The 16,485-nt window shown below is 40.0% G+C and overlaps 1 protein-coding gene and 1 pseudogene across 1 annotated transcript; one reads left to right on the top strand and one right to left on the bottom strand.

Moving 5' to 3' along the window:
* Nucleotides 1-1,267: 1,267 nt before the first annotated feature.
* On the bottom strand, nucleotides 1,268-2,171 carry LOC120611549 (HLA class I histocompatibility antigen, alpha chain G-like). Its single transcript, XM_039873978.1, has 2 exons — nucleotides 1,542-2,171; nucleotides 1,268-1,398 (listed from the first exon to the last, which is right to left on the bottom strand). The coding sequence occupies exons 1-2, from the start codon at nucleotides 1,855-1,857 to the stop codon at nucleotides 1,382-1,384; spliced, it is 333 nt and encodes a 110-aa protein (XP_039729912.1). The 5' UTR covers nucleotides 1,858-2,171; the 3' UTR covers nucleotides 1,268-1,381.
* An 11,369-nt stretch (nucleotides 2,172-13,540) lies between these two features.
* LOC120611550 (elongation factor 1-alpha 1-like) lies at nucleotides 13,541-15,095 on the top strand (annotated as a pseudogene).
* Nucleotides 15,096-16,485: the final 1,390 nt, after the last annotated feature.

The raw sequence follows: 16,485 nt of genomic DNA, 5'->3' as shown, positions 1-16,485 counted from the left end.
AGAAGTAAAGGTGAAGGCCTTGACCCTAAGCCTCAGCCCCAACCCTGTTGAAGTCTTCAAAAGGCTCCTGCTTCTCCTGAGAAGAGGCTCTGTGCCCAACCCTGTTGAAGTCTTCAAAAGGCTCCTGCTTCCCCTGAGAAGAGGCTCTGTATCCCATCTCAGGTTGAGGGGCTAGGGCAGCCCCTCGTGCTGCACGTGGCACGTGTATCTCTGCTCCTCTCCGGAAGGCACCACCACTGCCGCCCACTTCTGTCCCCTGCAGGCCTGGTCTCCACGAGCTCCATGTCCTGGGTCTCGTCCTCCCCGTCACACTGCCAGGTCAGGGTGATCTCCACAGGGTAGAATCCCAGGGCCCAGCACCTCAGGGTGACCTCACTGTCAGAGATGGGATGTGGATCACGTGCGTTTTCAGGAAATCTGAGAAGGGTGAGGAAACTTAGGCACTTTGCATTACCTTCCACACGCCACGGAAGCAGCACTCATGTAGCCATCGTGAGAATGAAGAGAACAGTTGGGGGGTCGGCAGAGGAATGTAAAACTCAAGACTCCAACTTGGACTCCAGGACCTGACTAGAATCAGGGTAAGACACTCTACAGTAGGAGGCTCCAGGTCTATGAGTGGGACAACAGAGACTTCTGCTCTGGAGGTGGAGTGACTCAAAAACCTAGAGTCAGACCTCCAATAAAGTTGGGTATGGAACAGAGAACAAGGCCTGAGAGTGTAAGTCACCTGGTGCTGCCCAAGGCTACTACCAGGATCCAAAAAAATCTATTAAATTATTGCAGAGAGCTCTCATTCCATCGCCAGAGACTGGATTCCTTAAATGTCCTGAGAAAACGATGGGACCTTTGAGTGTCTCACTCAAGGTACAGGACCTGGAAACCCAACCGGAATCCTCATCCTCAGGATCCAATGGGAGGGCGGAGAGAATTCTGGTGTCAATCCCATTTTTCTCCCCTTTTGGTTGGTCCAGCTGGAGGTAGAACCGCAGCCTGAGGGGAGTCGAAGAGGTGCCCCCGCAGTCCCTGGTACCTGCGCGTTGCAGCATCTCCTTCCCGTTCTCTAGATACCTGCGGAGCCACTCTCCATGCTCCCTCTCCAGGTATGCCTGGTAGCGCCTGGCTAATCTCGTGGTTTCCCACTTGCGCCGGGTTATCTGAGCCACTTCGTCCGCGGCCGTCCAGGAGCGCGGGTCCACGTTCAGGTTGGTGTAATCGGCGCCGTCGGAGGCGAACAGCTCATAACCGCGGAGGACGCCCGCATCCTGCTCCACAGCGCGTCCGGAAGTCCACTGGCAGGTGTGAGATCCTGGCCCCGCCCCCGCTGTCAGCCGGGTCTACGTAGTCTAACACCTGAGCGAGACTGACCCGCGGTGATTGGTCAGAGCCCGGTTCCGCCTACATTGAAAACAAATTTCGAGTAAATCCCGGCGGGCTCCTGCTGACCTCCGCGTGAATCTCGGACCCAGAAAGTCGGAGAGACTCCAGCTCGTCCAGGGGGATGCGGGTCATCACCTACGACCCGGGCCCGCATTGTTCACCGGACTCGCTCTGGTTGTAGTAGCCACGGGCCATCTGCAGGTTCGATCGGGAAGTCGGTGCATGGACCTTGGCGATCGCGGTCTGAGCGTCCCAAAACTGTGGCTCCTCCAGTTCCGCCCACGGCGCCCGCGGCTCCACCCTCGGACGCGCGGTGTCGCTGTTGAACCGTAGGAACTGTGTGTCGTCCACGAAGCCGACGGAGATGTAGTGGCCTCCCCGCGACCCGGCCGGGACCAGGCGGAGTGGAAATACCTCAGGGATTGGAGCCTTGGGGGCGAGAAGGGTCTGAGACCCAGGCGACCCTTCTCCCGGCATGAGTCCCGGGTCCGAGGTTATTGGACCAGAAAGGGGGCGGGGGCGATGAGGCTCGAGACGGAACAGGGCGGCGGGACAGAGAAGCGCGTGAGGGGAGGGGAGGAAGCGGGGCCGAGGTGGGGGGTCTGGAGTCTGGGCCCGGGACCTAGGAGACGCGCCTGCCTTCGGGATCCTGCGCCTTTCCCCGGCGGTACCCTCTCTCCTACTTCCCAAAGGTCGTTCCCTTCCGACCCCGCACTCACCCGCCCAGGTCTCGGTCAGGGCCAGGGCCCTGGAAAGCAGCAACCATGACAGTGAATAAGTTGTGCTGGTTAGTGAAGACTTTATAACCCTCAACAGCGGTGACGCTGATTGGCATCTCTAGAAACCAATGGGACTAAGATGCAGTGCGGCATCATTTGTGTCCAGAAAGGATCTGAGAGGGAAGTGAAACTCTGGGGACAATGAGGAAATCTCCAATTTTTGGTTGCCCACCCCAGGCACCGCCTTCAGGATTGAGACCCTGAGAGCCATGCTCAGGGACCTAGGGCTTTGCCCTGATCCCTCCTCCTACCTGGAGAGCTCTTTGTCACACTGCCTGAGTCTTGGTGCAGGGCCTGTCTGAGGAAACCAGGGAGAGACCCCAAGGCTGGGCCCCTTTTCCCCTTCTCCTCCTGGATTCTCTACCTGAACTGTACTGCTACACCTTAACTCTCCCTCTGGACTCTTCTAGAAGAATACGCATTCTCAGGGAATATGATGCCAATATGAAGCTGCCATTGAAAAAGTTGGTGAAGAAACGATAAAACCTGGGACTGTTGTGCCTGCTGTCACCACTAGAGATTCCCGTAGGGACCAGTTTCCTTCTTGTTTATTAACCACAGTTGGGTAACCCAATCTTGATAACCCTGAACATCAGGAATCTCTAAAAGTAATAATTTTACCCTTCATATATAAATGTGTCTGAACAGCCCTGCAATAAGCAAACAAAGCTAATTTTCACTTTCCCAAACTGTGGCTTCAGGTTTTTGTATTTTAAAACTTTATTTTGTAGCCCCAAGTTTTTCTGTGTGAATCCGAGATATATATATCCTCAATACATTGAAGCAGTTTTGTTACTGGGTATTATCTGTGCCTGGGCCTTTATTTGTAAAAGTGACTGAGTGACGTGAGGAGAAGCTATTGCCATTGAAAGAAGTTTTTTTATCACTTACATTGCCTGAGAAGAGGTGGGTGACGCACCACACAGGGCCACGTGGAGAAGCACCAAATTTTGTCAGGCAGAAGGAGAGGAAGAAAGCATGGCTCAGAGTCTTTATTGTGTTTCCCTCTATAAAGGTGAGGCTAGAAAAACATTTTAGGATTGACTAGTCTGAATAATGTGATCGGCTGGCTCTGGGTGATGGGAGTTGTCTCTAGCTGTCTGGTATCTGCCCTGGCTAATTAGTGCAGAGGAATATTGCCTGCTGGAGTGTAGGAGCCTGAGAGAAGAAGTCATTCAGAATACGAGCCCTGGATTGTTTAGTTTGCAAAGGAAAGGCATGCTCCTGGGCAAGCCCTTTGCTGTTTCTAAGAATTGGCTAGCCCTGGGAGGGACGGTCTCTCCCCAGTTATCAAGGACACAAATGCCAGAGCATCAAGAATACAGAAAATATTATTAATACAGTATATTTCAACCAGAATGTACAAACTTCAATCACCTCAAATTGCAAATATTTGATGCAGTCCAGATGCTCTTCACCAATGCTCCTGCATATTTTATCAGGGCACTTGGTATTATTTCTTCACCCTGATTGACATAAAGAGACAATTGGTCTTTAGGCAGTCCCATAAAAAGTAGTAAATACTGGGGGTAGGGAGAGGGTGCAATGGGTAAAGGGGATCAACTATATGGTAGCTGAAGGAAACTGGACTTTGGTTGTAAACACACAATAGAATATACAGATGTCAAATTATAATGCACACCTGAAATTATATAATTGTATTAACAAATGTTACCCCCAATAAACTTAATTTTTTTAAGTTAAAAAAATAGTAGTAAATACTAGATGCAGAGAACATCCTGCTTAGCCCTGTAGACATATATTTATTAAAAATCTGTATAACAACGGATTTAAATCTGAGATTCCACTGCTGTAGAATTTTTTGCCTCTGCTTCTTTTCCTTGCCCCCTGCTTCTCCAGCTCTTCTCTGTCTCTCTCACCCCTCAGGCCCTCTTCTCTCCTTTGTCTCCTGAATTGTGGCACTAGTGCCACCCCCTCCGTTCCATCTCCCTCCCCATTAGTCTCCCCACAGAGATCAGAGATCCTAATAACGTGTGTCAGGTTGTGTCATTCCTTCACTAAAAAAGCTCCAATGGCTCCATCTCACTCTTGGGAAGCCTCTAGAATGTAAGGCGTATGAGCACAGGAGCTTTGGGTTGTTTGGATGAAAGCTGTATCCCCAGCATGTAGACCCATGTATGGTACATAGTGAGCACTAGACTAATTATTGTTGAATGAGCAAATAACAAATCTGACTGTATTAGAGTTTAATTGCATCACATAAAAACTACACAACGAGGAATACATAAACAAAAATTGAGAAAGATTTTATTTCATATAACTAGTGCACATAAATGTATTCCAGTGGAGAAGATGCTCTGTGCTTATGTGTTGCACAGTTGTATATTAGTTTTGTGTTGCTGCATAAAACCATAAACACAGTGGCTTTTAAAAAACACCCTTTATGTTCTCACAGTTCTGTAGGTCAAAAGTCCAGACGTGGTGCAGAGGGGTTCTATTCCGCATTTCACAAGGCTGTGTTTGCAACTAAAGCTTGAGGTCCTCCTCTAAATACATACAGAACTGTTGGCAGAATTCAGTTTCTGGTAGTTATAGGACCGAGATCCCCATTCCCTTGCTTGATGTCAGTAGGATGCTGCTCCCAGCTCCTGTGGCCACCAGCATTTCTTGCCATGTGGCCCCCTCCATTTTCAAACCATCCTTCACACTGAATCTCACTCACTCTTCTGATTTCTTTGTTCAGGAAAAACCTAGTCCTATTAAGGGTTCACATCATTAGGTCAGGATTACCCAGGATTTTTCTCATTTCAAAGTCAACTGATTCGGCCTTAATTACATACACAAAATCCCTTCACAATAGTACCTGGATTCGTGTTTGATTAACTGCCTAGGAGAAGGTGAATAACCAATGATTGGATATTGCAAGCCATCTTCGAATCTGCCTAGTACAGCCGGGTTCTTTTTTTATGTATAATTGAGTCATGGTTGGAAATCAAAGTTCAAATAAACAGATTGCTGTGAATGGTAATAACATACATTCTGTCCGCATAGCCATGGAAATTCCTATATCTTAAAACCAAATGATGATATGTTAATAGCTCATGGTTAATTTAGAGCAAATCAAAATTAAAGTCCAATAATTTATTCTCTCTTTGGACACTGTATTAGTCATGTATGGTAGCATAACGAATTCCCCAAAAGTTAGCAGCTCAAAACAACAAAGATGTGTATTTTCTCCCATAGTTTCCCAGGGTCAGGAATCTGGGAGAGGTTTACTTGCGTGCTCCTGGCTCAGGCCTCTCTTCAGGTTGCAGTCCGGTTTTCGGCTAGGGCTGCATCTTTGACTAGGACTGGAGGACTTGCATGTAACATTATCTGTTACATGCTTATCTGTTGACTGACTCACTGATACGGCTGTTGGAAGAAGCCTTGTTTCCTTCCTGGATGGTCCCAGGAGGCCTCAGTTCCTAGCCATGTGGACTTTACCATAAGACAGCAAATGACTAAATAGCTTCTTCCCCCAGAGCAAGTGATGAGAGAAAGAAAGAGTGCAAGCAAGATGGAAGCTGCAGTGAATTTTATGTTCCAGACCCAGAGTCACACACCATTATATCGGCCTTACTCTCTCAATTAGAAGTGAGTCATTAAGTGCAGCCCACACTCAAGAGGAGTAAGTTACTCCACCTCTGGAATTTACATACATGTAAAAATCGAAATTACAATTAAGTATTGTTTCAAGATTTTATAAACCCAACGCTTCTTTTATCTGATTATTCTCTTTAATGCTTTAAATTTCGCTTTTGGAAAGTAATGATTAAACGTTTGAGACAGAGAAAGGAGATACTACAATATTTGTAATTTTTTATTACAGATATCTATGATAATAAAGTTCCCTAAAATAAGTTGCAACAAAGTTGAGAACATAGTAGCTAGATCAAATAGTTTGAAGACTGGGCACCATAACAATAACGCCTTTTTTTTCTTGAATTCTTCAAATTTCTCTTTAGAAAGTGACAATAAAAAGTTTGAGGCAGAGAAATGAGATACATCAATATCTAAATTTTCTTATAAAGCATTTATTAACAATCTCTTCAATAAATTACAACAATGTTGTGAAAAAATAGTAGCTCTTCAAATATTTCCAACACCTGGAGACATAATAACAATATCTTTAAAATAATAACTTTTTCCTTAGATATTTTTAATTTTAGTTTGTTAAGAAGCCAAAAATTAACTAAAATGCCAATTTCCAGACTCAAATGTCATCTTTAATATTTGCCTAATTAGATTGTTTTTCAACTAAAAAAGTGAGAACCCCAAACTTTAGTCTCTTCACCTATCATGACAACAGATCTGATATGATTCAAGAAGAAATGGTCAATTCTAATTTAGAAACAAAGTAGTTCCAAAAAATGGCCCTTAAGGTGGCATCCTATAATGAATTTAACATCTTTCACTATGTTTTTCAATGAGATTTGGTAGAAGTGATTTAGGCACGAACATGATTCTAAAAACTGCTACTATTTGACTCTAAACTATTTTTTTAAGCAGCTGTATTGTGTTTTTCATTCATATTTGCCTTTCATCACTGGTTATTCCTTTTGTAGCTTAGTTCATATTGACCAACAGTGTATTTTTTCATGTTGTAAATGTATTTAATACAGTTGAATGTGAGGTTTATGTAAACAACGCATATAATCCTTAACAAGATAGAATTACCTTGCACATCAGATTGAACATTATATCCCAGAAAATCTATAGAGATGCCGCCAGACAAAAAAAATCAAATACCTACTTATAGCCAGTGAGGTTCTTTCTTTTTTTTTAGGAGAAGCTGGCACTGTAATGAAAAGACCAACACCATTTCTACCAAGACTACCTCTTAAAGAAAAAGCTGCTTATTATTTTTCTTTATTATTAACTAAACTACAGACTTTATTCAAAAAAATTTTTTGTAGTTGGCATACGATAATGTTTTCATTTCAGTTGTACAGCATAGTGATTAGAGATTTACAAATTCACAAAGTAATCACTCCACTAAATCTAGTACCCTCTTCCCCCTTACATGTTTATTACATTATTAACTATTTTCCTTATGCAACACTTTATATCTCCATGTCTATTTTGTACTTCTTAATCCCTTTGCCCTTTTTAACCATCCCCACACCCCCACTCCCAACTAGTAGCCTTCAAAATATTCTCTGTATCTATGAGTTTATTTCCATTTTTGTTGTTGTTTATTTTGTTCTTTAGATTCCACATGAACATAAAATCACGTGATATTAGTCTTTCTCTATCTGACCCATTTCATTCAGCACAATACCCTCTAGGTCCATCAAGGCAATATGTTTACCATCCCCTTCCTTTTAGTCTGTGTGCATCTTTCAATCTGAAGTGAGTCTCTTCTAGGCAGCATATGTGGGGGTGTTGTTTTCTTATCCATTCAGCCACTCTGTCTTTTGATTGGAGCACTTAATTCTTTTCCATTTGAGAGACTTGTCGATAGGAATGTAGTTACTACCATTTTTTATTCATGTTTTTACATATTTTTTTTCTCCTTAAAGAAGTCCTCTAACATTTCTTGTAATACTGGCTTGGCGTTGATAAATTCCTTTAGCTTATTTTTAAATTCCTTTATCTTTTTTTTTAATTAATTAATTTTTTTATGGTAACATTGGTTAACAAAATTCGCTAAGTTTCAGCTGTACATTTTAACAGTAAGGCATATATATATATATATATATATATATATATATATACACACATATATATATATATATTTTACAATGTGTGTTCACCTCCCAGATGTATATAGTTAGATTTCTTTCTGTCACCACATATTTCTCTGGGACACCCTTGCAATTAATAACATCTACCTCCCCCCTGCCCCCTTCCCCTTTCCCTATGGTAACTACTAGTCTATTGTCCATGTCTATGAGTTTCTGTTTGCTTGTCCTGTTCATTTGTTGCTTTTAGGTTTATATCCCACATATAAGTGATATCATGTGATTTTCAACTTTTTCTGTCTGGCTTACTTCACTTAGCATGATTATCTTGAGGTCCATCCATGTTGTCGCAAATGGCAGTATTTCATCTCTTCTTGTGGTTTATATGTACCACAGCTTCTTCAGCCAATCATCTATCATAGGACACTGGTTATTTCCATGTCCTGGCCACTGTAAATAATGCTGCTATGAATATCAGTGTGCAAAAATCTTTTTGGATATGGGTTTTCAAGTCTTTGGGGTAAATACCCAGTAGAAAGATTGCTGGATTATATGGTAGATCAATTCTTAGTTTTTTGAGGATCCTCTATACTGTTTTCCATAGTGGCTGTACCAATTTGCAGTCCCACCAGCAGTGTATGAGGGTTCTTTTTTCTCTGCAACCTCTCCAACATTTGTTATTACTTGTCTTGTTGATTATAGCTATTCTAACAGGTATGAGATGGTATCTCATTGTGGTATTGATTTGCATTTCCCTAATAAGCTAGCAATGTTGAACATCTTTTCATGTGTTTGTTGACCATTTGCATGTCCTCTAGGGAGAAGTGTCCATTCAGGTCCTCAGCCTATTTTTCTATTGCATCGTTTGTTCTTTAGTTGTCATTTAGTTGTATAAGTTCTTTTTATATTTTGGATAGTAGGCCCTTATTGGAGGTGTTACTTGCAAATATATTTTCCCTTTTGGAGGTTGTCTCTTTACTTTGTTGATAGTTTCTTTTACTATGCAGAAGCTTTCAAGTTTGCTGTAGTCCCATTCATTTATTTTTGCTTTTATTTTCCTTGCCTTTGAGGTCAAATTCATAAAATCCTCTTTAAGTCCAAAGTCCTTGAGTTTAGTTCCTACGTTTTCTTCTATGTATTTTATTGTTGGGAAGTTCTTTATCTGTCCTTCAACTCTAAATGATAGCTTTGCTGGATAAAGTATTCTTGGTTGTAGATCCTGGGTTTTCATCACGTCGAATATTTTGTGCCAAGCCCTTCTGTTCTGCATAGTTTCTTTTGAGAAATCAGCAGCTAGTCTTATGGGTGCTGCCTTGTAGGTAACTAACTGCTTTCGTCTTGCTGGTTTTAAGATTCTCTCTTTGTATTTAACCTTTGGCTTTTTAATTATGATGTGTCTTGATGTGAGCCTTTTTGGGCTCATCTTTTTTGAGATTCTCTGTGCTTCCTAGGGTTGTACATCTATCTATTTCCTTCACCAGGTGAGGGAAGTTTTCCATCATTATTGCTTTTTTTTTAGACAAGGCAACCCTTGGTTGACCTCACAGATTGCAAGGAACTTGTCAGCTTACAATCTATTATTATTATTATTATTATTATTATTATTATTATTATTATTATTTATTTTTATTTACACCTATAGCACTTGGTCTTCCTAGGTGGTCAATTTCTCTGCTTGGTTGTTCAGGGCCTCCTCAGGGGTGGATGTTTTCTGGTGGATGTTAACATGTGATTCAGGTTCAAAACCAGGTGTACCATTTCCATCTTATGATGGACTACTGTTGGGCCTGTCCAATTTATGACTTAATGGGTTATGCAGATCCCAATACATATTTTCTTGGATTCTTTCTTGCTAGCTTTTATATTTCAAGAAATTTATTCATTTTATCTAGGTTTTTCAATTTGTTGGCATAAAGTTGTTCATAGTACTCTCATAATCTTTTATATTTCTATATAATAGGTAGTATATCACCACTTTCATTTTTATTTTAATGATAAGTTTTCTTTTTTTTCCTTTAATTAATCTAACTAAAGTTTTGTCAATTTTGTCAATCTTTTCAAATAAACAACTTTTGTTTCATTGATTCTTGGATTGTTTTTCTACTCTATTTTATTTATCTCTGCTCTAACATTTATTATTTCTTTCTTTATACTAGCCTTGGATTTAGTTTTCTCTTCATTAATTTTATTAAGTTGTAGAGTTTGATTGTTGATTTAAGATCTTTTTTTACTGTAATCATATGCAGCTATGAATTTCCCCTTAGTGCTGCTTTCATTGCATCCCATAGTTTTGTATTTTCCTTCATTTGTCTCTAAATATTTTCTAATTTCCCTTGTGATTTCTTCTTCAACCCACTGTTTTTTAAAGAGCGTGTTAATTTTTACAAATTAAAACTGCATTTTACAGTTTTCCTTCTGTTACTGATGTCTAACCTCATCCTATTATAGTTGAAAAAGATAGTTTGTGTGATATCTATCTTTTCAATTCTGTTGAGACTTAATTTGTGACCTAAAATATGATGTAACCTGGAGAACGTCTCGTGCACTATTCTTTGGTTTTGGGCAGACTGTCTGAATATATCTATTAAACCTAGTTGGTTTTGGTGTTGCTCAAGTCCTCTATTTTCTTACTTATCTTCAGTATAATTGTTCTATTCATTATTAAGAGTGGGATATTGAAGTCTCCAACTATTATTGTGGGGCTTTCTACTTCTCCCTTTAATTCTGTCAACTTTTGCTTCATATATTTTGTTGATCTGTTATTAAATGATAAAAGTTTATAATTGTTACATCTTTCTGATCTATTGAAAATGTTATTAATATATTACATTCTTCTTTATCTCTTTTAAACTTTTTATTTGAAATCTATTTTTGTTATGATATGCATTTAATATCTTTTTGCATCCTATAACTGTCAAATTATTTGTGTCTTTGGATAAAGTCAGTCTCTTGTAGACAATATGTAGTTAGATCATCTTTTTTCTTCCATTCTGCCAACCTCTGTTTTTTGATTGAGAGTTTAATCCATTTAAATTTAAAGTAATTACTGATGAATCAGGGGGATCATTTCATAAACTATATAAATGTTTAATCAATGTAATGTATACTTAAAACTAATAATAAAATTTTAAAAATAATAATTACTAATGAGGGGGAACTTCTGTAATTTTGCTACTTGTTTCCTATATGCCTGATAACTATTTTCCCTTCATTTCCTTCATTATTGTTTTATTTTTCTTTATTTAGTTAAATGTTTTCATTCTCTTCTCATTTACTTTTGTATACATTATTCTATAGATATTTTCTTTGTGTTTACCATGAGGATTACATTTAACACCCTAAAGTTATAACACTAGTTTTTATTTACATCAGATTAACTTTTATAACATACAAAGTTTCCTCCTATATAGCTCCATCCCACTTCACATATTGATGTTAGAAAATTATACCTTTATACATTATATTCAAAAACATGACTAATAATTGCTTTTTATTCATTAGTCTGTTAACTAATGTAGGAAACAAAAAATGGAATTATAATCCTAAGTTACAATAATACTGGCTTTTAGACTAATAGTTATTTTTAATATAGTAGTCTTTAAAATTATGTAGAAAATAAAAAGTAATGTTACAAAATAAAGTTACAGTAATACTAACTTTTATAATTGCCCATGTATTTACCCTTATTGATATATTTATTTCTATATTATTTCTTCATACAGCTTTGAGTAACTGTCTAGTGTCCTTTCATTTCAATCTGAAGGTTCTCTTTTGCATAGCTTGTAGGGAAAGTGTAGTGGCAATGAACTCTCTCAGCGTTTGTTTACCTAGGAATGAGAGAGGAGAGGAGGCGTCTGTAAAAATGCAAAGCAAAGGGTCTGCAGCAATAACCGACTCAGCTGGTTAAAACTGCTCCCTCCCCTCATTCTGCCCAGTGCTCTCCAGCTAACATGTTTTCCCATAGCTACCTCCCCCATCTCAAGGACTCTCCAGCTCACATCTGTTGATTCATGGCTTGCCAACCAACTAATGTTCTTCCTTATCTCTGTAGCTGCGTAGGAATAACAAGACTGTGTAAAACTGCTATGTTATGTTGCAATTGGAGCTCAGCCTTTGGATAGGAATCCGCTGAGCAATAAGTGCTGCTCCCTGCTTATAGCCTAGGTGTCCCGTCTCTCTGTTCAAGAATCTTATAATGGTGCTGATAACGCCAAGGTTGCAGGTTCTACAAAACAAAAGACCTGTAAGACCAGTGGTCTGGAAATTCCTCCCTCTTGCAAACGCCCAACCTGAAGTTACCCCTCCCTATCCTGAGTAAGGAGACATATGCGAAACCTCAGACAAAGGAATCACGTGCCGCTTGCACGGACACTGCAGGAGTATATAAACTGTAATAAATCTAACTAGAGTGAGCTCGTGCAGGGAGTTGTTACCTCACGCGCTCCGCCAGCCTAATAAATTCTCCTTCCTCTAACAAAGTCGTCTGAGCATCTGAATTCCTCTGTCAGGTGTCGCTTCCTGAAACAAGAATATTTCAATTTCTCCCTCACTTTTGAAGGACTATTTTGCGGGTATAGAATTCTTAGTTAACAGGGTTTTGTTTTTTTTTTTTCTTTCAGTACATTAACTATATCACTCCTCTGCCTTTAAGGTTTCTGATGAGAAATCTAGTGATCTTAAGGATCCCTTGTATGTGATGAGTTACTTCTCTCTTACTGTTTTCAAAAGTCTTGGGCTTTGGCTTTCAAGTTTGATTACAATGTGTCTTGATGTGGCTTTGATTTCATCCTAGTTGGAGTTTGTTATTCTTCTTAGATGTTTGGAGTTTGTTATTCTTTATGTCTTTCATCAATCTGGGGAAGTTTTCAGCAAATCTTTTTGCAAATAATCTCTCTGCTCCTTTCTCTTTCTCTTCTTTCTGGGATTCCCAAGATGTATATGTTGGTACTTTTTATGATATTCAGCATCTTTCTTAGGCTTTGTTTACTTGTCTTCAATTTTTTAATTTCTGTTTTTCAGACTTGATCATTTCAATTGTCTTACCTTCAAGTTCACTGATTTTTTTTCTTCCTACTCAAATCTTCTCTTAAATCCCTCTAGGGAATTTTTTAATTTCAGTTACTGTACATTATTAGCATCAGAATTTCTTTTCACTTACTTTGTATGTTTTGTATCTCTTTATTGATATTTTCATTTTGTTCATAAATCATTTTCTTGATTTTCTCCATGTCTTTCTTTAATTCTTTGATCGTCTTTCAGATAGTTGTTTTGTTTAATAAGTCTACCATCTGATCTTTCACAGGAACAGTTTCTATTAATTTTTTTCTGTGGATGGGCCATATATTCCTGTTTCTTTCTATACCTTGTAATTTCTTTATTAAAAATTGCACATTTGAATCCTATAATATGGTAACTCTGGAAATCAGTTTCTTCCCATGCTTATGGTTTATCATTTGTTTTTATTTTTTTATTGTTGTAGGCTGTGTTATACGAATCAGCCCGAGGTGTAACCCAGCTCTTCTCAGGTCTTTTCCGAGCCTACACCTTTCCCTAGGTTCACTCATACATGCAACTGCATTTTCATATTCTAAAGGTGAAATATCTTGCTCCCAAAGGAACAAACAGTGAAAAATGAGAGAGAAAAATGTCTTGCCCTATTAATCCTTTGAAAGTTGCTTCAGTCAGATGGGAGAACTTGGAACAATGGCAATGAAAATTGAAATAGCTTTTCTGCAACAGGTTTGCTGCCAGAACACAGGTGCCAATGCTATATCTAAGCCTAAATGGTAATGGAAAAGATTCACATCAACATCGTCATCATTGGACACATAGATGTGGGCAATTTTTAGACCAGATGACCAGTTGTGGTCATCTGGTCTACAAATGTGGTGGGATTAACAAAAGAACCATCAAAAAAATTGAAAAGGAGGCTGCTGAGATGGAGAACGGCTCCTTCAAGTATGCCTGGGTCTTGAATAAATTGAAAGCTAAACATGAGCATGGTATTATTATTGATATCTCCCTGTGGAAATTCGAGACCAGCAAATATTGTGTGACTGTCATTGATGCCCCAGGACAGAGACTTTTATCAAAAACATGATTATAGGCACATCACAGGATAACTGTGCTGTCCTGGTTGCTGCTGCTGGTGTTGGTGAATTTGAAGCAGGTATCTCCAAGAATAAGCAGACCCATGAGCATACTCTTCTGGCTTACACACCGGGTGCAAAACAACTAATTATCGGTGTTAATGAGATGGATTCCACTGAGCTGCCTTACGGGCAGAAGAGATGCAAGAAAATCATTAAGGAAGTCAGCACCTACATTAAGAAAATTGGCTACAATCCTGACGCAGTAGCATTTGTGCCAGTTTCTGGTTGGAATGATGACAACATGCTGGAGCCTAGTGCTAATATGCCTTGGTTCAAGGGATGGAAAGTTACCCATAAAGATGGCAGTGTAAGTGGAACCACGCTGCTTGAAGCTGTGGATTGTATCCTGCTCATCCAACTAACAAGCCTTTGTTTCTGCCGTTCCAGGATGTCTACAAAATTGGTGGTATTGGTACTGTCCCTGTGGGATGAGTGGAAATTGATGTTCTCAAACCCGGCATGGTGGTCACTTTGGCTCCAGTCAGTGTAATAACAGAAGTACAGTCTGTTGAAGTGCACCATGAAGCTTTGAGTGAAGTTCTTCCTAGGGATGATGTGGGCTTCAATGTGTCTGTCAAAGACGTTCATCATGGCAATGTGGCTGGTGACAGCAAAAATGACCCACCAATGGAAGCAGCTGGCTTCATGGCTCAGGTGATTAACCTGAACCACCCAGGCCAAATCAGTGCAGGATATGCACCTATGCTGCATTGTCATACAGCTCACATAGCTTGCAAATTTGCTGAGCTAAAGAAGATTGATCATCGTTTTGGGAAAGAACTAGAAGATGACCCAAAGTTTTTGAAATCTGGTGATGCTGCCATTGTTGATATGGTCCCTGTCAAGCCCATGTGTGTTGAGACCTTCTCTGTCTATCCTCTGGGCCGTTTTGCTGTTCATGACATGAGAGAGACAGACCATTGCTGTGGGTGTCATCAAAGCAGTAGCAAGGTCACCAAGTCTGCCCAGAAAGCTTAGAAGGCTAACTGAGTATTATCCTCAATACCTGCCAGTGGTGGAAGAACGGTCTCAGAACTGTTTGTCTCAAATGGCCATTTAAGTTTAATAGTAAAAGACTGGTTAATGATCACAATGCATAGTAAAACCTTCAGAAGGAGAAGGTTTTGTGGACCATTTGTTTGTGTGTGTATCTGTGTGTGGCAGTTTTTAAGGTATTAGTTTTTTAAATCAGTAGTTTTTAATGGAAATAATTTGACCAAAAATATGTCACAGCATTTTGAGATCCCATTAAACAAAGTGTAATGAGAAAAAAAAGAAAAAGAAAATTTAAATAATGGCAGCCTACCTCTCTGTCCACACCTCTGCCATCAAAAGCAGTAATCATATATCAGAGCATAGATCTCTTATATTTGATGGAAAGGGTTTTTATGGCCCACCGTAGCTACTGCAAGCTGTGTGCAAGCTGCTCCGAAAACTTGAGCATGGCTGCTTCCCATGGGGCTGGAGGGTGGTAGATGCTGCCATACATGGCACTGAAATTGCCTGTAATTAACCACGATTTGCTGTTCAACTCTTTTCATGGAAGTTAACGTGCCTTCTAATAGACTCAAGAATTTCGAAATAGTTACATCAGACAGATTTTGCCAGTATAATTGTTGTCTAGGTGGGTGTGTTGCTGCAGATTTGTGGTTCCAGGGTAAGGAATACAAGACTTGGGCAGTTGGAAGAAAACACAGGGAGCCACAGGCCACTGCAGCCTACTTCTTTATTCCAGCAAGGGCACAGCCATCCTCACAGGGCGGCAGGTTTATCCAGCAAGGGCACAGCACCATCTTACAATGTGACAGTGCTTTTTTATACACAGGTAAAGCAATAGTGTCACACTGCTAGATAATGGAAGCCCATGCACACGTACCAGGCATCTGGTTACATAGGGGAGAAGTGCTGAGTTTCTTCCCCTGGGAAGTTAGCTATGGGTGAGGAGAGGGAGCCTAACTACAGTTATCTTACTTTCTCTGCACAGTGGGTAGACAGGATTCCTAGTACATTCTATTCTGCCATCTTCCAAGAATCCTTTCCTACACGCTGAATCTTCATAAGTTTTATCTTCCATATTTTTGAGTGCCTGTTTGTTTACCATGTCCTCCACCATACTTTCCACCTCTTGTCCATCCAATCCAATCAATGTGATCTCAATGTAATGAACTAATTATACTGGAATGTAATGGGATGTTCAAGGGCTCCAGATCTCTAAGGACTATACTATAGAGGTCAGGAGAGTTAAAATGGCACTGAGGTAAACTATAAATAAATACTATGGTTTATCCTACATGAATATCATCCCACATCCACTTTTCTAATTTGAATGTGAAAGAATACACTCGCCAAATCAAAAGCTGCATACCATATGCCTGAGGCCTTCTTAATCGGCTCTAGCAGTGGTATCAAATCCAACGCAGCAGCTACAATCAGCACCTCTGCTGAGTTAAGTCTGAAGTAATCTCATTCATTATTAGAATTCGTCAG

The sequence above is a fragment of the Pteropus medius genome, unplaced genomic scaffold (genome assembly GCF_902729225.1).
Source record: "Pteropus medius unplaced genomic scaffold, Ma_sr-lr_union100, whole genome shotgun sequence".
Lineage (NCBI taxonomy): Eukaryota > Metazoa > Chordata > Mammalia > Chiroptera > Pteropodidae > Pteropus > Pteropus medius.
This window is presented reverse-complemented; position numbering and strand designations above follow the sequence as displayed.